We start from the raw sequence: 26,514 nt of genomic DNA, 5'->3' as shown, positions 1-26,514 counted from the left end.
ACTTAAGACCATGCCACCTCTAGGAACTAGCAACAGAGAGGAACTGTGTGTTACGTGAATGTATTATATTGTGCGCTGCCGGGAAGTATTTGCATGTGTCACTGACAGATGTTTGTACGCAGGTCATTGGCCTGAGTATCCAACGAGGGATCGAGAGAGTGAGAGAATAGAAGGAGGATGGGGGGGGAGAGACGGGGAGAGCAGAGGGAGAGAGTGGGGGAGAGGGAGAGAGAGACGGGGGGATGGGAGGGGGGAGAGGGAGACAGAGACAGAGAGGTGGGGGCGGGGGTTGGGTGGATTGCCAAACACAACAAATCCAAACAGACTGAATAATATCATTCATACAGTACAAACAAAAACATGCATTTTGCCTGATTCACTGAGGCAGAATGCTCTGATCTCCCCCTTACTCCACCCTCTCCGCCTCTTCCCCACACCCACACGCCACACCCACACAAACACACACACACACCCACAGCATACGCAACGACCTGGCCACACATTTTCCTACGTGGGAATTTATACGCTCCCGGCTCCCCTCCCAGTACCAGCAGGTCACCAGTTCGTGACCTCGTGAGAGCCACGCGATGAGGTCGTGCCAGGAGTCTGCGCGCTCCGGGGGCCGTTTCCTGGCTGCTGATTGGTCCGCCGTGGCGTGACCTTGCTTTTGGTTGGCTTAGAGCCTCATTGACGGTAGGTGTGTCTGTCTGCCTTGGCGGCAAAAGGGGGATGGGGGTAGGGGGGGGAGAAGCATGCATACTAACGAGGTGGGTGGAACCTGTAGTGGCCGTGACAGAAATGTCGGGCAACACGATGTTGGACTTTGGACCTTCGTCTCGTGAGGAGCACGCAGTCTGCGTGTGGCCTGTGAATGATTGAGTAACGGTGAAGCCTGTCTGTATTGGTGTGGTGGTGGTGGTTGACACACACGCGAAGGCTACTGAACTTCCTTTCGAACTGTTTGGCTCTCATGGTGATGGCACGAGAGTGGGAAGGGGGACGTGGGGGAGGGGCTGGGGGGGGGGGGGGGGGGGGGGGGGGGGGGGGGGGGGGTAAAATGTTTAGCAAAGGTGAGGGCCCATTATTTATTTTTGTGCGAATATATATGGGTGCCAAAAATTGTGGACAGAAACTATGAGTTATATTTATAGAGGACCTTCTGTGTTCGTATTCGAATGGAGTATAGAAATATTGTGCACACGAAAAAAGAAGAGTTTATGAAATAAATGGCTAGGCTGTAAGAAATAAGTGAATAAGACCTTATAAGATGAATAGATATTTTCTCCCTTGTTACAGAATACATAATATACAACTGAATATAAATAGAAAAAGGTTCGCGCGTGCGCAAACATACACATAAAAACACAGACGCACGCACTGATGCACACTCAACACTTACACAGGTAGGCAGGTGGGTACACCCCCTCTCTCTCACTTTCACATACACACACACAGACACAGATATGTGATATGTTCGTGTGCATCACAAAACACAAAAAGTATGTAAAAACCGATTATTTAAAATTTACTGAAAACCTACATCCAAAGAACTGCTTTATGTATACATATCCGCTGTTGTGTTGGCCGTGCGCGACTGGATTAACTCTGTTAATTCCTATGTTTGACCATCAAGTCTCAATACTCAGACCTATCAAAGAGAATAGATGGAACTTCTCCATATATACTCTTTGGCTGCTTGTGGGTGGGTGGGTGGGGGTGGGTGTCTTTTTCCAGCGCGATTAGTGCGTGTTGTACACGGGGCCTCGGTTCAGATATCGTCTCATCCGAATGACTAGACGTGGCTCAGTCTGATTTCCGGCCCAGTCACGTCAAACATGGGAGATGAAAAGGCGAGACTGACAGGGGAGTCGAACCCAGACCCTCTGAGTCATCACGGACACCGTATAAGAGTCATTTGGCGGATGAGCGTCTTAACCATTCTGCCACCTTCCTTCCCTGAACTGAAACCGAAACTAACGGCTGGCTAGCGGTCGCTTTGAACTGCGGTTTGTCGTTGCAATGGAGACACGGTAGTTTTACTACCGTCACCTTTTTTGTGTGTTTGGTCCACGGTAGGATAAACGGGTGAAGACTTACACTGCCCAAACTGAAACATGTCGAATAACTTGAACATAATCACATGAACCGAAAACCACACGGTTCCAAATTTTAATCTGACTCCCCTGCGCTGATCCCGCCATTTTGTACTGCAGTTTTGATACGTGACAGCGCTCACGCGCAGTATCGGGGGCGTGACGGCATTCAAACTTCGGTCAACTCCAATGGAACCAAATTACCGTCTTGGTTTGCGGATGTCCGTAATTGTCACAGATCTCTGCCCACTACTCACCGGTTCTCTCTCCGTCTCTGTTCGTCTCTGTCTGTCTGTCTCTCCGTCCCGTCTGCCCCAGGCTATCTCAGTAGTGTTCATTATGCAGTATAGGAAGAGTATGTGTTGTTTTATGTTATTCATGGTGAGTTTTCTGTTTAGGAAAATTAATAGGGCTTTTATCATGGGCTGAAAAATGAGAAAGGTGGTATTTCCAAGCAAGCTTCTGTGGCTGTCTGCCTGTCGCTCTTTCTCAGTCTTTTGTCTCCGTCAGCCTCGACTCAGTCGTCCGTCTGTCTGTCTGTCTCGACTCGACTCGACTCCATATCTGTCTCAGTCTCTCTGTCTGTCTAGGAGACTTAATTAACAACACTGTAATAATACTTTATGAACCTCCAGATTAAAATGACGCAGGCATTTACACTGATTTGCAGAATGGAACTGACCTGGGAAGTCAGTTGGCTCCGCGTGGAGTGTGGGACATTTCCCTTCATAGCGTGCTGTTTGACTATAGGCCTCAGCCGTAGGGTTCCTGCTTGACAACAGCATGTGCCTTCTCTGTGGCCGGAGGTGTTAAGTGTCGGGCGGTTTCCAATCAACATTTTAGTGAAACCACCCTTTCCTCTACCATCCTCTCCCAACGCTGATCCCCCCCCCCCCGGCCTCCACCAAACACACCCACCAACCTCCACAACACCACTGGCAGCAATATTCTGCCAGCCCACAGTCATGGGAAACTTGACGGCACGCATGACACACTGACACTGACGGACGCACTGATGTACACATCGATCAGTTTTTGTAACACACTCACATGCACGCACGCACGCACCGTGACACTGCACACACACACACACGCACACACACACACACACGTACACACTGGCACCGGCACACTGACACACATACACACACACACACACACACACACACACACACACACGTACGCATACACTCACACACACACCGACTCATACACGCGCGCGCACCCTCCACTGCCTCCTCTCAGTCCCCACACCCGGGCCGACCATTTCATATCGCCCACATATAATACACATGTAGACACACACTGGGACAGCCCACATCAACACACACATCCAGTCCCCCATGTCAATGATGTTTGAGTTCCAGTCGACTGAGAGGACCGCTGCAAAAGGTCTGGGTGCTAGTCTTTCAGTGTTCGGGTCAGCCGGACTCGGATCCGTGTGCAGCCTGCACTTAGCGCACGAAAAAGAACTAATGACAACAACATAGTTTTCTTGAAAGACTGTAAATAACATTCACTTTGATAGCAAAAGAAATAAACATGAATAGATCGGCTAGCGCCGCCGCAATCAGGCAACTCGGAAAGACTGAAAGAAAAAAATACGACGTCAATTAATGTGTGTTCTCTCACCTATTCCAACCCGAATTTCCCACAGAAAAACATAATCTGATGTCCCAATGAAGAAAACAGTACAGCACTGTACAGTACAGTACAGTATATATTTTTATTTTCAATACGAAATGAAGTAAGGAACTGACATATCACAGTAAAATAAAACTTGTAATTCAAGATTTTTTTGTTGTTGCTATTATAAATGAATTGCACAGAACAAAGCTACATATAATATGTAAAAAATGTTCAATCGAGGAGCAGTGCCTTTTTGTTGTTGTTGTTGTTGTTGCTTGAAACAAGTATGACGAAAAAAAAGGAAGAAATATGGATCCCAGCAAGCTCAGCTGAATGAAACTTTTGAACAGTCCAAGGGAGATAATGCCCACAGGTGGCGATTCAGCCCGAGACTGCCATGTTTGGGAAAATGGCTGAAAGCAGCGAAACCGTGCCTGCAGCAACAGACCTTCCAGAACAACTGCAACATGTCAGGCAGCGCCTCACAGAGCTGGAAATTAGCGAAGGCGTCGGGTGCTTTGGGAGGCCTGGATCGCAACTGGACGACAAAGTAGAGTTCAAGAGTAAAGATGGGAAATCGGTGTGGGCCTATCCCGTGTTGGTGGACTTCAAACGACTGTTGCAGCTTGGTCAGATCACAGAGACCAGTGGGGTTATACCCGGGGTAGGTAACTTTGGATTAGTTTTATTTTACTGTCTCTACATTGCTACATTTTCAAGGGATCATGTTATATCGTAACAAGTGTTTTTGCTTTTGTGTTTACATGAAAGACTTGGACACTGTGAACAAAGTAATGAGGTATGAACTAAAAAACAAATGCAAGGTTTTTGCTCCACAGCTTTCAGTCCCACGTATTTGTACATTTCCACAGCCATTTGCTTTGTTGTCACACATACATACATGTATTCATGAATCCACACGATCTATATATGCACACAGATTACTTTGTATTGACAGATGCATGCACACAGTTGTGTGGTGTGTGTGTGTGTGTTCATGTGTGTGTATATTATATGAGTGTGTGTCCATGCTTGTGCATGCATGAGTGTATGTATGTGTGTGTGTGTGTGTGTGTGTAAGAATAGGTTATTAAGCGCCTACCACATTTAATGCATGAGAAACCAGCATACTTGATAAACATTTTAATGTTGTGAAGTATGAAAGTCAGAGTGAATGCATTGAATGAAGAAATGCAACTTTGAGCATGTGGGTCTGTTTGTTTCATAATAGATAAAAATACATATTTGATAGAATTATACTGCAAATAGACCAAAACTGAGGTACACAAAAACAGCAAGTGCCAACAGCAATAACAGCAATTCACAACTGAGATCAAGAAGGGCAACAAAAAATATATATAGGATGGCAGCAGTCATATAAAGATGACAATGCAATTAGCAGTCATGTAAAGGTAACGATGCAATTAGCAGTCATGTAAAGATAATGATGCAATAATCGGAATGTTTCAGATCTCAAACCAGGAGCTGCTGCATGCTGTGGTGGGTCTCTACGATGTGTGTCTGAGGGAAATGACGGCTGACTGTATCTATGACACCATCTGTGAGAAGTGGGCCAGAACCATTGTCCTGGTGCGAGATCTCCAAGGTAAAAAAAGGCGGCTTTTACAAAATACAGTTTTGGGTTGTTTTTTTCCCTTCTGTTGTTACAGTTCTGATTTTTTTTTCTCATTGTCAGTTGTATAATCTTAAGTTTTTATTTTGATACAATAACTGAATAAGGGATGTGTTGACTTTTTGTCTAAGAACTGTTGCTGAAATGTGAGAAAAAAAAAGTTGTAGAGAGAGATCATTATTTCATTTAGATTATGGCTATATGTTCTTTATCGTATTAAAAAAAGAAATAAACATGTATTTTATTTTATAAGGAATATTTTTTATTTATAAGTAACTCCTTGAAAGGCATGAAAAACCTACAGTGAAGCTGAGTATCTTTTACATTTAATTCACGCTCTTTGTATTTTTTTTCCAATTTCCTGTTGTCCTTCTGTCTGGTCAGACAGACAGTTCAGCTTTACACATTCTCTGCTTTTTTGAGTTGGCTGAAAAAGGTCAGTTATTAGTTTGTGAAAGATTTCATAAGATTTGTTGAGGGATTATTATTCTTTTCTCTTTTCTACAATTAATTACCATGTTTTATCTTGTGTTGATAATGACTGATTTTTTTGTTTTTGTTTTTGCTTAGACCATGACGATTTTTTCTTAGGCCACCGGTGCAAATTATTTATTTTTTTTATGACAATTTTTGAAAGGTTTTATCAGGGCTGTTAATAATGTGTTATGAAAATGTTTGTCTCCAGATACAATCAAGGACATGACAGAGTACAGGAAGAAGAAGCAAGAGGAAGAAGCAGAGAAGAAGAAGAAGAAAGAAGCAGAAGCGGCGGACAAATCAAACAATGAGAACGAAGACGAGACAAGTGAAGAGGAAAGTGACGATGATGACGATGAAGACGATGGTGATGATAAAGAAATTGATCCTGAAGATGATATTCTGGAGGAAGACGAAGAGAAGCCCAGCAAATTTGAGGATGTCTTCAGTGACACAGAGAGTGAGGAGGAGGAGGAAGAGGAGGAGGAAGAGTATGTGGTCCATTCTTTAAGCTGTGTGCTGTGTGTTTGTGTGTGCAAGTGTGTGTGCGATTGTACATGTGTGTATTGACTTAAATGTATATATATATATGTAGTCTATTCTCTAATTCATGTGCTGTGTATTTGTGTGTGCAAGTGTGTGTACATTTGTACATGCATGTATTCACTTAAATGTGTATTTTTGATTGCAGTGTGATTTTTTTCATGCAAGAAAAGGGAATGTTTTATATCCATTGCAATGTTGAAACTGATTGTGATAAAATGATTACTTAGAATTGAAAGTAAAACAGATGTGGATGAAATTTTTTGACTGAGTATTGGTTAACTGGTTTTGTAGCTTTGAAAAAAAAAGAAAAAAAGAAAAAAAAAAAAAAAAAAAAAGACAAGTCATGCCTAAAAACTGATTAGAAATAGAGAACAAATCCATCTTGATGAATGTCACTGCATTCTTTTATTTCATACATAGTATTTTGTCAGGACTGATGATGATGAAGAGGATGAGGAGGAAGAGGAGGAAGGGTCTGAGTATGTGAAATTGTGCATGCAGTCCAGTTTGTATTATATTCTGCATGTGTTTTACTTCATTTTTGTCTATGGAATTCTGTTTGGTTTTGTTATGTTTGAAATTTGAAGGAATAAACACAATGTGGAGAAGATGAGTGGCAGACCATGTTAACCCTAAGTCTAATTTGGGATTGAAAAAACAACAACCCAGAAATGCCTTTCAGAGCTCATAAAATCATTTGCTGCAGAACTCACAATCTCGAAATTGCAGGGCATCCCCAAATTTTTAGTGGGCAATGTATGATATAATGCTGAAAAAAGTTGTTTTCCAAAACAAATATTTGTTGCCTTGCTTTGCGGATACCCCCCCACCCCCGCCTCCCCATTTTCTGCACAAGTGCAGTGGCTTTACTGTGACCTGTGAAACACAGGAAGGGGCTCTGCCTCTGTGAACATTTCACCTCAAAAGATCCTGGAAACTAAGAGAAGGTAGACTGACTGCAGTGGCGCTGTGCAGGCGGTCAGCTTTGAAGCATGAAATAAGAGGTATACAAACTGTGAAGTATGGTGTGGGTCAGTGAATATGGTGTCCACCTCCTCTCCAGTACTGCTGTTTATTCTAATCACAATTTCATTTACACTATGAAAAAACCCCCAAAACCCCAAAACCCCCACCTTGCATTTCATACTTGGGTGTCTTCATAAAAAGGGGTTGGGGTGCAGGGGTGAAGCATAAAAAAATATTGCATGTACATACATATGTGTTTTATTGGAGATATGTACTTTATAGTTTAGAACCCTTGTTCATGGCATGAACTGTTTTCAAGAACTTGTCCAATTTTTTTTTTTTTTTTTTTTAAGCAGAAAAAAAGCAACAAACAGCAACAGCTAAACCAAGAGTGACCTTGTTCCCAAGATCACACATCAGTACACTTTATTAAGAAAGAACTGTTGAACCTCCGATGGTAATGTTTCTTCCACTACATCCTCTTCATAATAAAAAAAAAAAAAAAGAAATGTGATAGATGATTTCTCCTTCACTCTGATACCCTTTTTTATCCCCTTCAATAACTACCTTTCTGCTCAGACCAGCTACAGGCCTTCCGATAGTCTATAACAACTCTTGGTCAAAGTTTTCACACATCATTATCTGAACTTATGGTTTCAGTTGTTTAATTTCAGATTCCTGCTATGCTTTAATTTTGTGATGATTTCAGTTCTTGTATTTATGTTTAAAAAGCAAATCTGAATTATCAGTTGGTTCCAGTTCTTTAGTATGTTCTGCTTTTTAAAACAGTCTTGTTTTCAGTTGGTTCCAATACTTAATGTAAGGTTTGTGTTTTGAAATCAGTCTTTAATCTGTGGTTGCTTCCGAATTGTGTGTATGTATTGCCTTTGAAAGTTGTCATTTAGCTTAGAAAAACACACGCACAAAAAAAACCCCTTCACTGTTGCCTCAAGTTTTCTGCATCATATCATTAAAGCATTCACTATTTGACACACACACAAGTGTGCATGCACATTTGGACTCCATCACACCCCACTCCATTGTTCTCATTATGCACTTTTCATGAGTGTAGTGTGTGTGTTAGTGTGTGTGTGTGTGTGTGTGTGTGCTCGATTAACCCATTTTTGTAAAGCAACAAGAACCTTGATTAGAGATTTGGAGCTATATATAAATCACATTATTATTATTATCATTATGATTATCATTTGAGTTTGATGAAAATGACAGGGATGAGGAGCCCAACTTCACCAAGGGGGTCCTCACGTTCATCAGGAAAGCCAAGCGGCGACGCCGAGAGAGGGATGGTTGCCAGGACGACCTGATCAAAGCGGAACATGTGGGCATCGAGAACATGCTGATGGGCTGTGCCTCCTATGAGAAAAAATTTGTGTGAGTTTGGAGCGTTGATGGGTCAGTGCTGGTCTGAATATCCATGTTCTGACGGTGAGCACTTGTTTGTGTGAGTTGGGAGCGGTGGTGGGTGAGTGTTGGTCTGAATATCCATGTTCTGACGGTGAGCACTTGTTTGTGTGAGTTGAGAGCGGTGGTAGGTCAGTGTTGGTCTGAATATCCATGTTCTGACGGTGAGCACTTGTTTGTGTGAGTTGAGAGCGGTGGTAGGTCAGTGTTGGTCTGAATATCCATGTTCTGACGGTGAGCACTTGTTTGTGTGAGTTGGGAGCGGTGGTAGGTCAGTGTTGGTCTGAATATCCATGTTCTGACGGTGAGCACTTGTTTGTGTGAGTTGGGAGCGGTGGTAGGTCAGTGTTGGTCTGAATATCCATGTTCTGACGGTGAGCACTTGTTTGTGTGAGTTGGGAGCGGTGGATGGTCAGTGTTGATCTGCTTGTACATATTCTGACGTAGAGCACTTGTTTGAGTGAGTTGGGAGTGTTGGTGGATGTTGGTTTGAATATCCATATTCTGGCACTGAGCACTTTAAAAATTTTTTTAATTTATTTTTTTTAGTTGGGAGCATTGATGGTGTTGGTCTGAAACCAATGTTCTGACACAGAGTACTTGTTTTTCCCCCTTCTTTGTGAGAATGTCAGTCAAGAGTTAGTTTATGTTCTCTGAGTTTGTCTTACATCCATCATCATTTGTCTGGTGTTTATTTGAAAGTAGATTAAAAAAAAAAAAAAAAAAAAAAAGATTCATGGTTGTTTTAATCAAATGTTTTGGATTTTTCTTTCCCCTCTCTTCTATGTACACATCTGGCAGTATGGTTTTCAAGTTTAGTGACTTGTGCTTGTACATATGTTCTTGCATGACTGTGTCTCCACAAGTAAACAGTATTCTATTCTTAGCAAATCAGATACAAATACAGGCTTGCTGTTGATAGGTAGGCAACAAGAAATTCTGATGTGAGGTCCTGTCTTTGTTAAGATGTACTGAAATCATGTGATAGTGTCTTCACTCCGTAAAAAATCAACAGCATATGATATGAATCAAAACAGACTAATTTGTAAATGAACTGGAAAATAGTGATATGAATAATGATGACGTGATGGTTTGGAAAAGAGCTTAGAGAGTGAGGAGAAGAGGAGCTTGAGAGTACGCACAAGTAAAAATATGTGGGAGCTTAACTTGTGTTCTGTTGAACAAAAGATAGCTTTGTGTACCTTTTACATACATTTGGTATCGTGTCAGTGTGTGGGTGTGTGTGTGTGTGTGGGTGTGTGTGTGGGTGAGTGAGTGTGTGTGCGGGTGGAGAGAGAGAGACAGACAGACGTGACACACCATGTGCCACAACAGTGACAGGTGTAGGTGTGTGCGATGTTCAGGTGTCAGAAGAAGGAGCGAGTCATTCACCTGACCTTCATTGGAGTGAGGAAACGAGCGCGCAAACTGCAGATGGGCCGCTACCTTTTGTCTGTGAGTCGTGAACAGCTGGGGTGCCGGAGCGCTGCGTCTTGTTGGGCTGTGCTGTGTTGTGCTGTGCTGTGTTGGAACGCATTGAGTGGTTATGTAATGTTTCATTTTGCGTTGTTCTGGTGTTTTTGTAATCTCAAAAGTTAACTGTTTTTTTTTTTAATGAGAGACAGACATTTTCAAGTAGAATTCTGATTTTATCAGATTTCAGATTTAATGATTGAAGAAACTTTTTTTTAAATGAGGGAAGTGGAATAGGCATGCACATCCAGCCCTCCTGGCAAAGAAAAAAGTCAAAACAATTATGAAAGTAACAGAGGGTTGTAGAAATACAGACATGACCATCAGACACATTCAAAAACACACATAAACATACACATTTAGATAATCATTATACTTGCATTCATGAAAAAAAACCCTGAATATAAATATACTTGGAGATGTAATGCACAGAGAGAGAGAGAGAGAGTAGTGGGTCAGTATGAAGCACTGTGTGTGTGTGTGTGTGTGTGTGTGTGTGTGTGTGTCCCAGAAATGTCTAGACCCCACCATTGTGGGTCACTATGAAGCACTGTGTGTGTGTGTGTGTGTGTGTGTGTGTGTGTGTGTGTGTGTCCCCAGAAATGTCTAGACCCCACCATTGTGGGTCACTATGAAGCACTGTGTGTGTGTGTGTGTGTGTGTGTGTGTGTGTGTGTCCCCAGAAATGTCTAGACCCCACCATTGTGGGTCACTATGAAGCACTGTGTGTGTGTGTGTGTGTGTGTGTGTGTGTGTGTGTGTGTGTGTGTGTGTGTGTGTGTGTCCCAGAAATGTCTAGACCCCACCATTGTGGGTCACTATGAAGCAGTGTGTGTGTGTGTGTGTGTGTGTGTGTGTGTGTGTGTCCCAGAAATGTCTAGACCCCGCCATTGTGGGTCTCTATGAAGCACTGTGTGTGTGTGTGTGTGTGTGTGTGTGTGTGTGTCCCAGAAATGTCTAGACCCCACCATTGTGGGTCACTATGAAGCACTGTGTGTGTGTGTGTGTGTGTGTGTGTGTGTGTGTGTGTGTGTCCCAGAAATGTCTCGACCACACCATTGTGGGTCACTATGAAGCACTGTGTGTGTGTGTGTGTGTGTGTGTGTGTGTGTGTGTGTGTCCCAGAAATGTCTAGACCACACCATTGTGGGTCACTATGAAGCACTGTGTGTGTGTGTATGTGTGTGTGTGTGTGTGTCCCAGAAATATCTAGACCCCACCATTGTGGGTCACTATGAAGTACTGTGTGTGTGTGTGTGTGTGTGTGTGTGTGTGTGTCCCAGAAATGTCTAGACCCCACCATTGTGGGTCACTATGAAGCAGTGTGTGTGTGTGTGTGTGTGTGTGTGTGTGTGTGTGTGTGTGTGTGTGTGTCCCAGAAATGTCTAGACCCCACCATTGTGGGTCACTATGAAGCACTGTGTGTGTGTGTGTGTGTGTGTGTGTCCCAGAAATGTCTAGACCCCACCATTGTGGGTCACTATGAAGCACTGTGTGTGTGTGTGTGTGTGTGTGTGTGTGTCCCAGAAATGTCTAGACCCCACCATTGTGGGTCACTATGAAGCACTGTGTGTGTGTGTGTGTGTGTGTGTGTGTGTGTGTGTGTGTGTGTGTGTCCCAGAAATGTCTAGACCGCACCATTGTGGGTCACTATGAAGCAGTGTGTGTGTGTGTGTGTGTGTGTCCCAGAAATGTCTAGACCCCACCATTGTGGGTCACTATGAAGCAGTGGTGGTGCATGCTGACCATGCGGCTGTGCAGTTCTTCTCCAAGTTTGGCTTCACTGACGATCTACTGCTCAACAGCAAGTGGAGGTGGGTGTGTCTCCGTGCTGAAGCTATGATTGATGACAGTGCATTGACATAGCGCTGTCAGACCCCTGAAAATACTTTATAAACACCAGTCAGACACAAAGTATTCAAGAACACACACACACACACACACACACACACACACACACACATATACACACACACTTGGTATTTTTTTGTGATGGATTGAGTTGAATTTCTTCTTCATATTTGCTGTGTCTGTTTCAATAATAGCTTAGGGGCTTGGAAGAATCTTTTAATTGAAAGACTTATTCATGTCAACTTTGTGTGTGTGTGTGTGTGTGTGTGTGTGTGTGTGTGTAAGGGGAATACTTGTCTGTAGTCTTGTCAGAATTGAACTTTTTTTGTATTTTTTTGTTCTTGGACCGTATGCAAGTAATTTTATAAAGCTTTGTGAGGAATGTGCGGTGTGTTGAGTCATTTTCTGTGACTGACTGATGTTGTGTGACAGTGAGTTGGCGGAGCAGTTCACACAGTGCACCCTGATGAGCTACTTACCTGGATTTTCTCTGACAGGTGAGGCTGGCAATGGGGGGAAAACGGGTGTGGAGGTAGAAAAAACAACAACTTTAATACATTCAAACAAAATACAATTAAAAATATAAAAGAAAACAGTGACAACAGCAGCAGCAACAACAAAAATCGGAATGAGAAATAGACATAATAAGTAAGTTTGATAGCAATGCAGGCAGTCACATTGACATGATGTGCATATCATTATATCACACTGTAACCACATAACATGTGAAGTCTCCCAACGATGGACCAGGCGGAGGAGGAAACCTTTCCCAACGGCTGTGAAGGCGGAAGAGGATGACCAAAGGGCAGGGGGAGCTCTTATCCTTGGCTGGAAGTCCCCCTAGGAGACGGAGCTCCGAAGAAACAACCTGCACCTGCCGAGGCCGTCCTACACGTGGCAGTATCTGCACCTGTGGGACTGTGAGCGTCGGTAGGCGAGAGAGTGGGGAAGGGACTGCACAACTCCTCCTCACTAAAAAAAAAAGTCACCTGTGCTGGTCAGGCAACCAACGTTTTCCCTTGCAACACATGTGGGAAGTGCTGCGCATCCAGAATCGGCCTCTTCTCCCATATGAGGACACACACCGACAGATAAGCCTGCCTGCCTACTCATCTGTTCAGACCGACGGGAGACTCCATCATCAACCACATAAGATACCTCCTGTGTAGCTGTCCCATGTCAAATAGCAATGGTTTCTATATATTGTAGTGGTTCCCTTTGTGGAGGTGAAGATAAGTAGAGGGGTGATGGATGTGTACAGGGAAGAAAGAGGAGAACTGGGTTGTGCATGTGTAAAGACTGAAAATAGAAAGCATAAGGACTGGTACTGGTTAGTTGGTCTCTGAGGAGGAGGAGGGGGGGGGGTGCCACCACATGGTGACTGTATCTGTCATGAAGTGCAGGTCAAAGGAAAGAATTGCACGTATCAGCTGTGCGTTACTGTTTCCAGAGCACACTGTGATTCTCCCACTTAACACCACTGGGCTTATTGTTGTGGATTAACAAATAGTGGTAACTCTCTCCATTCACAAGGTGCACAACTTCAAGTCAGTGCTGCTTACGTTATCGATTCAGCTAGCACACTGGTAAATAAAAGGTACATTGGAACAAACCCAGACACTTCCTCAAAGAACGGAAACACGGGGATTGTCCTTATACCGATCATTTTGACATGTGCACACAGCAGCAATGACAGAAGAAATGTGCAAACACAAATTAGCTTTTTATTCAAGACTGGCATAGCCTCTTTGATCCTGAATAAGCCACACAGAACACATGGACAATACAGAACAAACACATGGTTGCCTCTGTGATTTTCGACTTGAAATTAATCAACAGTGAGGCCAGGAGATCAAATGATGAACAGTTTTGTGGTGGATGCTGGTTTGTGTTGGTTGTACTGCTTCTGGGTAAGCTGCTAAGGCAAATAAATCTGTTCAGATCTAACACTTACCAGTTTACCTGATGTGCATTATTGACATTTGAATAAAAAAAAACAACCACCACCTAACAATAAGTGCTTCATATCTTGACAACTTCACAACTATAAGGCAGCACCATGTTTTTAAAACCGAAGTCTACATTTGTGGATATTACCAGTCAACCTAGATGGGTGCAATAGCAGAATGGTTCCAATGTTGGGACTTTCAGTATGAAGGTCCTGGGTTTGATCCTGGTATAGAAAGCTCATGGGTTAGAAAGGTGGGGATTTTTCCATTCTCCCAGGTCAACATAGGTGCAGACCTGCAAGTGCCTTAATTCCCCTGGTTTGTACACAAATACAAAAAAAATGAAATAGGCACATTAAAGGTCCTATAATCAATCCATGTCTGTTCAGTGGGTCAGGGAAATAACACACCCAGCGTGCACACTGTAGGGTACTAATGGATGACTGCATGGTGATCTGTGTGGTGATGATGACAGTGTATGGTGACCTGTGTGGTGATGATGACAGTGTATGGTGACCTGTGTGGTGATGATGACAGTGTATGGTGACCTGTGTGGTGATGATGACAGTGTATGGTGACCTGTGTGGTGATGATGACAGTGTATGGTGGGTGACCTGTGTGGTGATGATGACAGTGTATGGTGACCTGTGTGGTGATGATGACAGTGTATGGTGACCTGTGTGGTGATGATGACAGTGTATGGTGGGTGACCTGTATGGTGATGATGACAGTGTATGGTGGGTGACCTGTGTGGTGATGATGACAGTGTATGGTGGGTGACCTGTGCGGTGATGATGACAGTGTATGGTGACCTGTGTGGTGATGATGACAGTGTATGGTGGGTGACCTGTATGGTGATGATGACAGTGTATGGTGGGTGACCTGTGTGGTGATGATGACAGTGTATGGTGGGTGACCTGTGTGGTAATGATGACAGTGTATGGTGACCTGTGTGGTGATGATGACAGTGTATGGTGACCTGTGTGGTGATGATGACAGTGTATGGACTGTGTGGTGACCTGTATGGTGACTGATGACAGTGTATGGTGGGTGACCTGTGTGGTGATGATGACAGTGTATGGTGACCTGTGTGGTGATGATGACAGTGTATGGTGGGTGACCTGTATGGTGATGATGACAGTGTATGGTGGGTGACCTGTGTGGTGATGATGACAGTGTATGGTGACCTGTGTGGTGATGATGACAGTGTATGGTGACCTGTGTGGTGATGATGACAGTGTATGGTGGCCTGTGTGGTGATGATGACAGTGTATGGTGACCTGTGTGGTGATGATGACAGTGTATGGTGACCTGTGTGGTGATGATGACAGTGTATGGTGGGTGGCCTGTGTGGTGATGATGACAGTGTATGGTGACCTGTGTGGTGATGATGACAGTGTATGGTGACCTGTGTGGTGATGATGACAGTGTATGGTGACCTGTGTGGTGATGATGACAGTGTATGGTGGGTAGCCTGTGTGGTGATGATGACAGTGTATGGTGACCTGTGTGGTGATGATGACAGTGTATGGTGACCTGTGTGGTGATGATGACAGTGTATGGTGGGTGGCCTGTGTGGTGATGATGACAGTGTATGGTGACCTGTGTGGTGATGATGACAGTGTATGGTGGCCTGTGTGTCACAGGGACAGCCATGATCGAGGTGAACAAGACGCTTAAACAGGACCCTGAGGTGGGAGAGCTGGAGGCCGAGTTCAAGAAATGGTACATGTTTATGTAGTTTTGTTTTTGCCCTACACACATTCTGTTCTTTGATGTGGTTGGTTTTTTTTTGTGTGTGTGTATTGAATAATCTATGCAGGTGTTAACTGGGTAATGGAAAACACAAACATACCCAGCACGCACACTTCTGAAAGCAGAGTATGGCTGCCTATATGGTGGGGGTAAAAATGGTCACCCATAGAAAACCAAAAAAACAAAAACTAGAAAAACTTATAGCTATCGGTGAAAGAAAGAACAAGAAAGGCAAGGCCTTCAAGACTCACTTGTGATACACACTTAAAGAAAAAAAAAATTATTGAAATTAAAACTTAGTTTTTTGAAATGTGTTCTGTATTCATTATTATAATTATATGCAGCTTTGCATTAGAAAAAAAAGAAAAAAGACTACTATGCAGATTCAAACCATGGATGTTTTGGTCGAGAATGAGTGGTTTTATCCACTGCACTAATGCGGATTCAATGTTGACGTTCAAAAAGTATTATTTGAGTATGTTTTTTTTTAGCAGAATAAATGGACAGTGGCAGCGAAATGATAACGCTGTTTAAATCATGTTATTTTGGTATATCTTGGGCATTTGAAAAATTCTTTCAAGTCTGAGGTAAAGGAGACGTTCCTATTGCCTAAAAAACACTGCAGTATATGTCTGTTTTTATAGATCTGCAGAGATCCGTGTTTGACAAGCTTGCTCACTGAGAAACTTTGACACCGTCCATTTAATTTCTTTTTTTCTGTTCATTCTAGTTAAGTCAGTATCCATATTAAAACATTCATATGCAGTAAACATGTCGATGATTATTTAAGAGAGTCTTTTAAATCAGCGGTAAAGGAGACGTTGCCATTGTGTCAGGCTTTGCAACATGTTTTGTCAAGATCTGCGGCACTGACCAGTGCTGTGTAGACGACGCTGACCTTAAATCAGTGAAACTGTCGATTCAGATTTTCTTTTCTGTTCATTCTAGTTAATTCAGTGTCCGCTTTAGAATATTCATATGCAGTAAACACGTCAATAACGTAGTTGGTGTCACTGTACGTGTTCTGTCCAGAATTTGTATTTCTTTGCTTTTAATTGTGAACAAGAAAAACGAGGTCATGGCATATTCTCACCAGACAATTGGGTAGCTTCAAAGCAGTTACAGCGGTTTTCAGAATCCAAGACGAACATCAGTGAAATAAACTGTTAATGATTCAGAAATACGGTTAAATTTGGGAGACGTACAACCTGTTATTAGTATGACTGTGAAGAATTTTTTCCTACTATGCTTAAGCCTAATTTGGTATTGGCAGACAAAGTATTTCCAGAGAAAATGGCAATGTTAAGTTTACCACGGACACACACACACACACACACAGACAACTGAACACTGGGTTATAACATGGACTCACTTTGTTTACACAAGTGGGTCAAAAATGAGTCAAAATGTGATTGCCTGTCTGGTATGTTACATGTCTGTGTGAGTATATGTGTGCATGACTGAGACCTGATTGAACGACACAGGAAACAAATGATGAGCGCCCAGTGGCAGCCGTCAGTTGGCTGTACCCAGGTAGGCAGCCGGTTGTGCAAATGACTCCGTGTTTGTAGAGTGCTTAGAACTTGGTCACCGACTGAGGATAGGCGCTATATAAGCATCCATACCATCATCATCATACCTGAAACATAACGTTTTTTTCCCGTGATGCTCACCTTTGTGGCCTGGCTCTTTGTGGTATGTGTGGCAGGCAGCAGAAAAGTCTGGAGGCGTACCAGAGCCAGGTTCTGTGCATGAAGAAAATGCAGCACGAAATCCTGCAGCTGAAGTGTGTGGTCAGTGCCCTCTTCACTTGTGTCTGTCTGACTGGTGACTGGTCTGCATGTCACCTGCCCTTCCCTGCACACCTTGATGTTGATATTCTAGAAAGAGACTTTTGTTAGTGCTGTCGTTCAGTTCTTTAACCTCTCCGCCTTTGGTCTGATTCGCAGACCAATTCTGAGTTTAATTTTCCGACTGTTGTCTAATTCATTACAGGCTAAATATTGCCCAAAAGTCAAGTGCATATGCTCGAGTAATGTGACAGTTCAGCATGTAATTTTTGTTACTGTGATTTGATGAAGCCTTACCTGCATGAAAGTGTTTGATCACACGTGACTGTGAACGTTTTTTTTTTTTTTACTTTTTGCATTTGTTACCAGTTGTTTCGCTTGTTAGTTTTTGCGACTTCTCTTTTAAAAAAGTCCATGAAGTAATTTTCTGTAATTGCACTTAAATATTCATTTCAGATTCCACCCTCCATGTACACGGCTTCTCCCAACTCACCATTCACCCCCCCTGCCCCCTCTCCTAAGCGATAAAACTCAAATATAAGAAGTGATACTCTAACAAAATGTCGATAATCACCAGTATGTGTGTGACAGGACATAAAACAAAAATCATCATCAAATCTTGATGTATGCTTCCATAGATTACCAGTCATCAGCTTGTGTTTATTCTTTATCGTTTATTCAGATATGAATGATAGCATTTTGCAAAGATCAAATATTGCGTGGAGCACAAAACTTAAAACAACAACAACAACAACAACAACAAAAACTACACACACACACAGACAGAGGGGAAACATCATACACATTATTCACATTCATGGCATCGTTTGATAGAATTATGTTCATTATGTGATTGTTGTTCTATGCGTTAATGCAGAAGGCAGAAAAACAGCTTGACTTAAATTATAGTGTTTGTTCATCAGTTACATGTGGGTGGTGTAAGTTGTGATGATAGTGAAGATGACAGTGATGATGTTAGACATGAAGAAACACAGCATTGATAACACAGGGGTGATAATAGTGATGATGATGATGTACAATGGTCATGATGATGATGTTGACAGATGAAGAGACGGCAATGATACACAGTGATAATGGTGATAGTGATGATGATGATGATGATGATAATGTGACAGATGAAGAGATCAATGATACACAGTGATGATGGTGATAGTGATGATGATGCTGATGATAATGTGACAGATGAAGAGACAGCTGATGATGCTGATGATGATGCTGATGATAATGTGACAGATGAAGAGACAGCTGATGATGATGATGATGATGATGATGATAATGTGACAGATGAAGAGACAGCTGATGATGATGATGATGATGCTGATGATAATGTGACAGGTGAAGAGACAGCTGATGATGATGATGATGATAATGATGATAATGTGACAGATGAAGAGACAGCTGATGATGATGATGATGCTGATGATAATGTGACAGATGAAGAGACAGCTGATGATGATGATGATGATGATGATGATGATAATGATAATGATGATGATAATGATGATAATGTGACAGATGAAGAGACAGCTGATGATGATGATGATGATGATGATAATGTGACAGATGAAGAGACAGCTGATGATGATGATGATGATGATGATGATGATGATGATGATAATGTGACAGATGAAGAGACAGCTGATGATGATGATGATGATGATGATGATAATGTGACAGATGAAGAGACAGCTGATGATGATGATGATGATGATGTGACAGATGAAGAGACGGAACAATGATGATGATGATGATGATGATGATGTGACAGATGAAGAGACGGAACAATGATGATGATGATGATGATGATGATGATGATGATGTGACAGATGAAGAGACAGCAATGATACACAGTGATGATGGTGATAGTGATGGTGATGATGATGCTGACGATGCTGCTGCTGCTGCTGCTGATGATGATGCTGATGATGATAATGTGAAAGATGAAGAGATGGAACAATGATGATGATGATGATGTGACAGATGAAGAGACGGAACAATGATGATGATGATGATGATGTGACAGATGAAGAGACAGAGCGAGCTGATGGACAAACTGATGGACGACAATGAAATGCTGAGGAAATGTAAACTGAGCTCTGGTGAGTGCACAGTGCGTGAATGAGTGTCTGTGTGTAGGTATGTGCATGTGTGTGTGTGTGTATGTCAGTGCATAGTGCGTGAATGAGTGTCTGTGTGTAGGTATGTGCATGTGTGTGCATGCATGTCTGTGCACAGTGCGTGAATGAGTGTCTGTGTGTAGGTATGTGCATGTGTGTGCATGTCAGTGCATAGTGCGTGAATGAGTGTCTGTGTGTAGGTATGTGCATGTGTGTGCATGCATGTGTAGGTATGTGCATGTGTGTGCATGTATGTCAGTGCATAGTGCGTGAATGAGTGTCTGTGTGTAGGTATGTGCATGTGTGTGCATGCATGTCTGTGCACAGTGCGTGAATGAGTGTCTGTGTGTAGGTATGTGCATGTGTGTGCATGTCAGTGCATAGTGTGTGAATGAGTGTCTGTGTGTAGGTATGTACATGTGTTTGCATGTCAGTGCACAGTGTGTGAATGAGTGTCTGTGTGTAGGTATGTACATGTGTGTGCATGTCAGTGCACAGTGTGTGAATGAGTGTCTGTGTGTAGGTATGTGCATGTGTGTGCATGCATGTCAGTGCACAGTGCGTGAATGAGTGTCTGTGTGTAGGTATGTGCATGTGTGTGCATGCATGTCAGTGCATAGTGCGTGAATGAGTGTCTGTGTGTACGTATGTACATGTGTGTGCATGCATGTCAGTGCATAGTGCGTGAATGAGTGTCTGTGTGTAGGTATGTGCATGTGTGTGCGTGCATGTCAGTACATAGTGCGTGAATGAGTGTCTGTGTGTAGGTATGTACATGTGTGTGCATGCATGTGAGTGCATAGTGCATGAATGAATGTCGGTGTGTAGGTATGTGCATGTGTGTGCGTGCATGTCAGTGCATAGTGTGTGAATGAGTGTCTGTGTGTAGGTATGTGCATGTGTGTGCGTGCATGTCAGTGCATAGTGTGTGAATGAGCATATGATCCAAACTCCCCATTTTAGTGTCAGCTACTGTACCATGTCAAAACTGATGCATTCAAGTCTGACGTGGTCAGTTCATTTAGCCAGACTGGGAGTATAATCCAAACACCCTATGTTGATTGCTTCCTCCCCAGTCTGCATCACTCCACACACAAACACAGCGGTTTCCCATCAGCGAAAATGGTGTTTAAGATGATGTGAGAAGGAAGCAGCACTTTGTCAGAGCAACAGAAAACACAATGTAAACACTGCTGCAATAAAAAGTTATTTATATATATATATATATATTATGGTTATTATATATGGTTATATATATATGGTTGTTACAAATATAAGAAACATGTTTTTGCAAAAATGATATCCTTATTGGCAGTTTATTCTGACTGAGTGATACGCAAAAGAACAACTCATTAACAAGATCTGGTGGAGATTCTTTAGAAATTGATGTCAACACTTTGTTGATTAACTGTAGAACTTTTGTGCCTTTGTTTGATGGTTTTAGGAATGACGTTTCTGTCTGTGTGTCATTTAAAGGTGTTAAAAAGGGTGTCCAGCCAAATTATGATTGCTCATGGAATATTTTCCGTGGTTCATGGATCCAGAACGCTGCAGAAAATGTAGCGCAGGGAGGCAGCAACTCTTCTTTGGTTAAAATATTCCAGCAAACTGCAGTTTGTGCTGTTACAGCTCTGTCCTGTCAGTTGTTCAGTTTCTGGAAATGTCATAACACAGTTAGGACTTTGAACTGCTGATTGTTGTTTAAGGCATGTTTGAGTATGTGATGGAACATGTCGTTCAGTAACAGAATGCTTCTGAAATCTTTTTTGCTGCCTGTCTCGTGGGAAAAGGTGGTCTTGGTATGTATACTGTATGCTACGTTTTCTCCATGTGTATCTGTTGTAGTCTTTTTTGTGTATGCTGGGTTTCCTTAATCAGACTTTTGTGTATACTTTTGACAGATCTGTACACGCATTTCACAAACGTTTGAATGAAAAAAAAAAAAGAAAAAAAAAAAGAGATCAAATACAATATCCCAGTAATATACAAAGGCAGTCTGACACCATATTTTCACTTCTTTGTACTTTATATTCTGCATTAAAAGGAAAAGATATATATTTTTTAAAAAGCAAAATGAAAGATACAGAGAAATAAAATTGCATACACAAAATAAAAAAACAATAATAAAAAGATGAATTAATGTAAAAAAACAGCATCATCATTTGATTCTTGTCTACATCACAACAAAGAGGGTGTGGTGTTGTCAGAGGGTGTGGTGTTGGCGCGGTGTGGAGTCGGCAATGAAGCGACTTGCAATGCATTGAGAAAATTGCATTTCACTGCGTCAGGTCTGAGAAATAATGAATGGTGCACCAGCCTGGCGAAGTGGTTAGCGTCGTGGACTGACGGCTGGGAGGACACGGGTTCGAATCCCAGCGGGGGTGGGTTTTTCGGCCCGTGGCCGGCTCCTACCCAGAGTTGAGTGTGCTGTGGGCTTAAATGGGGAGACTGGGACCACACAGTCGAGTGTCATCCACTTCAAGGATGCGTCTTTGGGTGTGTTGCTCTAATTACCTGACCAACACTGCAAGTGTCTGTATCTCTCGGGCCTGGTTAACGCCGGGATATCATTATGACAGGAAGCGTAGAGTACAGCCTTGTCACGCAGTCCCAAACCAAAATGGACCTCCATAGCAACATCGTCATCCTCCTCCTCCTTCATCGTCATTAATATAAACAAAATAGTCTCAAAGTCTGTGGCCTTTCATGCCCTGCTCTCATGGTGACCTCAGTTTCAATACCCCTCCACTTCCGAGCTTGGGGTGAGTCCTGTCAATGTCGTCAGTGTCGGCAGATTCATGGGGGGCTGTTGTTTGAGGGACGTGGTGGCGGTCTCCACTCTGGGAGGGATGCTCACTCAGTCTGGCTCCGTGACGAAGCCATTATTGTCGTTAATAGGGGTCTTAGTAGGTGGTGTCCTGAGTACGTTAAATCAGAACAGGCACCACTGAACACCACCGAAGTGACTCAGCAGCAGCGCAGGGTCTCCTCTGGTGTGTGGCCTCCTGGCGACCTAACAACGATGGTTCCCTATGGACTGCCGACGCTGGAACTGAGACGGACGAACCCGGGTGTGGCCATGTATGGGAGAATCTAAATGAGCGGCGTGGGAGTAATGCCACTGAAATGGTGCAGATGATGGGGCAGCAAAAAAAAAAAAAAAAAAAAAAAAATGGTGCAGCTGCTGTAGGATCAACATTTTTCACTGTCTGGATGATTTGGTTGGAGAATCTCTACGTGAACGCTTTTTGATGCAATCGGTGATTTTAGAACTGCTGCTCTCTCCAGTCATGTAAAGGTCTTTCCATCTGGACTTAATGTGAATATATCATTTCTGAACACTTGTCTTTGTAAGTGATTTATCTGAACTTGCTTCTATGCTGTCAGTTTAAACAGTCGTTAACCATATTCCTAGAATCCTACTGTCTTACTGCTTCTATTTCATCAGTAAAGTAGTTATTAATCAATTGACCTTTTACTACCTAACCAGTAATCATGACTTTCCTTCAAGGAATGATACAGCATCTCCTCAGCATACTGATACTTTGTGCAGACTGTCACTGATGGTAGTGCTTTTAATATTATCACGACATAATCCCCAGAGTGTCATTGCATCATAAGAAAGGATATTGACAGATTTGGTTACCTTGACAACATTCTTTCTCAGTGCATAACTTTGAGAAATTTGTTCTTAACAAAGACTCATTGTAGAACTTTTTTTTCTGTAACCAGTTGGGTATGGGTGGTCCAAAACCAGCAGCTCAGGGAACTTTTATGATGAATGACCTGTCTCCAGAATAAAATGAGTATTGTTAATCGATGCAGCTGGTGGATGTTATCTTCAGTGTACCAATTTTACAAATAAAAGAGAAAGAATTTCTTTATTACCAATGTTAATACAGATTGTATGTGGTTGGCGATTCATGAAGACCCAGACTTGTAATACAAACATAATATTGCAAACATTTCAAAAAACAAACCCACAAAAAAAACAAAAACAAAACCAAACAAACCCAAAATCTCTTGTCTCCATTGGATAAGCTGATTAAAATACCTCCCATCTCTGTGTTAAGGATAACACTTCAAAAAAAAAAAAAAAAAAAAAGACTGACCTGACTATTAAAGCTCCTAACTGGTTTCACAAAACCTTGAAGAATTCAGATGTCAAACCATGAGTGGCATGTATTTGATTTATTATCATGTTTCTGGGTGCATGGGTTGCTTCATCTAGAGTGATGTACCTTTGTTATGTTTGCTTCATCCCATGTTTTTTTTTCTGCAGTGTATTTTAGGGGCCACCTATATGTCTTAATTTCTCTGTTCATTTCCTTGTTTTCGTAGAGTTCTTTCTGTTGATCTGATGTAACATTTTTTCCCCCCAGTATTTCTGCTCTTGTATCTGTTGTTTCCTTATATATTTGAAGAGAATGCTTAACAGAAAAAGCAAAATGTTTCAGGGGGGGTGGGGGGGAGAGAGAGAGAGAGAGAGAGAATGTGTAAACAAAGTGAGATATGTAGTAATATGTGCTGGATGTGTACCTGTCCAGACCACAAAGGAGATCTACAAATACTAAATATGAATGTTCCATGGATCAAGTCATCTGGAATATAACATTTTTTACATGTCCATGTTTGTGTTTTACTTCAAGATTTTTATTACAATATCTGATTCAGGATCAGCAGCCTAAATAAAAGATGTCCATTTAACTGATTTGCATTACTACAGTTTTGTGAGTTCATTTCTGAAATCGGGATTGATGTTACAAGTTAAGTCAAATCATGACATACATCTTGTTCTCTAGTCCAAATCAAATCATGTAAATAAATAAATAATATAAATAAATAAATAAATAATAATAATATAATTTTAAAAAAAGCAAAAAAAAAGCAGACACAAATTCACACATACACACACATATGCATAACAGATGTGCAGTTTCACAGATATGAAAGCACAGTCAAATACACATAAACGTACATGAGCCCCAACACACACACACACACCTACACCTTACCCTGCACCCCCTCTACCTCCCTCATTTCTAGGCTATGTATCGCAGCTTCCATGGCACACACATGCACGCACACACACACACACATTGTTGTACAAGCACACACATACGCCCATATACCCCACCCCCAACCCCCCACACATATATACAAAGATATATATATATGCACACCCGCACGTTCCAATATTCCGTTGCTCCCACAGTGTAGGCATGGATACACACACATACCTCATCCTCTACCCGCTCCACCCCTTGCCTTTGAATAAGGTAATATGAACTATGGCTATCAGATATTGGTGTGTGCACCTGCTTCCGATGCTGCTGCTTTTGTTGGATTTCCAGAAATTTGTATGTTTATTTATTTATTGATTTATTTTACCAGTTGTGTGCCCTTTCAGAGCGAGAACTGCTGATGTGCAAGCTGGAAAAGGCTCGCTTTGCCTTCAAATCTGTGACCAGTAATGGGGATCTGGGCGACGACATGGAAGGTTGGTGCTGTCGGAGCTCTTTCTCTTCTCACCCTCTGTTTAGTTACTTATTTATATACTTATTTTTAATTACACATACTTAACCGTGACCCACTAGTGCAGACTCTGGCAGGGGTCTAACATTCCTGTCCTGTGCAAACTACTATCTGCCTATGCGGAGAAAACGAAAGTAGCTATGGCCGATAACCTCCCGGAAGTAGGTAACCTCCCCTTTGTCCCACTGGCTAGCGCCCTCTTTTTTCTGGCAGCCATCTCGACACCTGTTCATGTGCACTTCATACGGCCAAGTTTTTTCGCATTTTCTGTCTATCGATTCTTTGGCGTTTCTGCTTTTTGTCCTATTTTGTCTTCAGCAAGGTCGCAGAATTATGTGGCTCGATTGGGGGATCAGGCTAAAATCAAGGCACGATCGCAATCAGTTCGCAATCACTCTGGGCCCTCTACCTCTCTCATAATTTGTTTATTTTCATTTTTTTTATTCATTTATTTTTACTTTCTTATTTTATATACTTTCATTTCATTTTATTTACCTCAAGGCCTGACTAACCGTGTTGGGTTATGCGTGTTGGTCAGGCATCTTAGCGGATGTGGTGTAGTGTATATGGATTTGTCTGAACGCAGTGATGCCACCTTGAGTAACTGAACTGAACCCTCACCCCTGCAGTTGACATATTTTATTTTATTATCTTATTTATTTATTTAATTTTATTTATTTATTCATATTTATTTAAAAAAAATTTTTTTTCTTAAGGCCCGACTAAGCGCGTTGGGTTACGCTGCTGGTCACGCATCTGCTTGGCAGATGTGGTGTAGCGTATATGGGTTTGTCTGAACGCAGTGACGCCTCCTTGAGCTACTGATACCGATACTGTGAAATTGTGCAACTTAATAAAATAAATTTTTAATAGCAGGTGTGGTGTAGTGTAGAAGGATCAATTCACACACTTTGACACCTCCCTGAAACTGGAACTGTGAAAGCCATGTCTGAACGAAAAAAGTGATAGAGGTAGAGTGGGTAGGAGTTCACGTTTCTCAGTCTCTCCATAGTTTTGATTTTGTGCTGTTTTTCCGTTTCTTTAAATTTGTTGTTTTGATATTATTTCTGTTCATATTTTCAGACTTAAATGTTAAATGATGTGACAGTAAAACCTTTGTATTTTGATGTGAAAAATGTCATGAAATACTTGTTCTGTTTTGAATGGTGGCAGAATTGCTGAACAACTTTAACACTTTGATAAACTATGTTGGTGTGTGTGTTGTATGTATGTATGTGTGTGTGTGCGTGTGTGTATGTG

General features: G+C 42.1%; 1 protein-coding gene across 2 annotated transcripts in view; it reads left to right on the top strand.

The window, feature by feature from the left end:
* The window catches only part of LOC143279885 (uncharacterized), a 39,968-nt gene that overhangs the window by 583 nt on the left and 12,871 nt on the right, over window positions 1-26,514 (top strand). The window contains exons 1-11 of one of the 2 annotated variants that reach the window (XM_076584177.1): window positions 4,012-4,386; window positions 5,193-5,328; window positions 6,041-6,323; window positions 8,572-8,733; window positions 10,128-10,218; window positions 11,926-12,050; window positions 12,520-12,584; window positions 15,683-15,761; window positions 17,500-17,584; window positions 19,626-19,701; window positions 25,130-25,219. In XM_076584177.1, the coding sequence (XP_076440292.1) occupies window positions 4,120-4,386; window positions 5,193-5,328; window positions 6,041-6,323; window positions 8,572-8,733; window positions 10,128-10,218; window positions 11,926-12,050; window positions 12,520-12,584; window positions 15,683-15,761; window positions 17,500-17,584; window positions 19,626-19,701; window positions 25,130-25,219 (1,459 nt within the window). In that variant the 5' untranslated portion in view covers window positions 4,012-4,119. Of the gene's footprint in view, window positions 1-4,011; window positions 4,387-5,192; window positions 5,329-6,040; window positions 6,324-8,571; window positions 8,734-10,127; window positions 10,219-11,925; window positions 12,051-12,519; window positions 12,585-15,682; window positions 15,762-17,499; window positions 17,585-19,625; window positions 19,702-25,129; window positions 25,220-26,514 lie in introns of those variants that run through there. The other variant, XM_076584178.1, reaches the window with a different exon arrangement.

The sequence above is a fragment of the Babylonia areolata genome, chromosome 3 (assembly GCF_041734735.1).
Source record: "Babylonia areolata isolate BAREFJ2019XMU chromosome 3, ASM4173473v1, whole genome shotgun sequence".
In the NCBI taxonomy this organism is placed as follows: Eukaryota; Metazoa; Mollusca; class Gastropoda; order Neogastropoda; family Buccinidae; genus Babylonia; species Babylonia areolata.
Note: the sequence above shows the minus strand (reverse complement) of the source record. Positions and strands in the feature narration are given on the sequence as shown.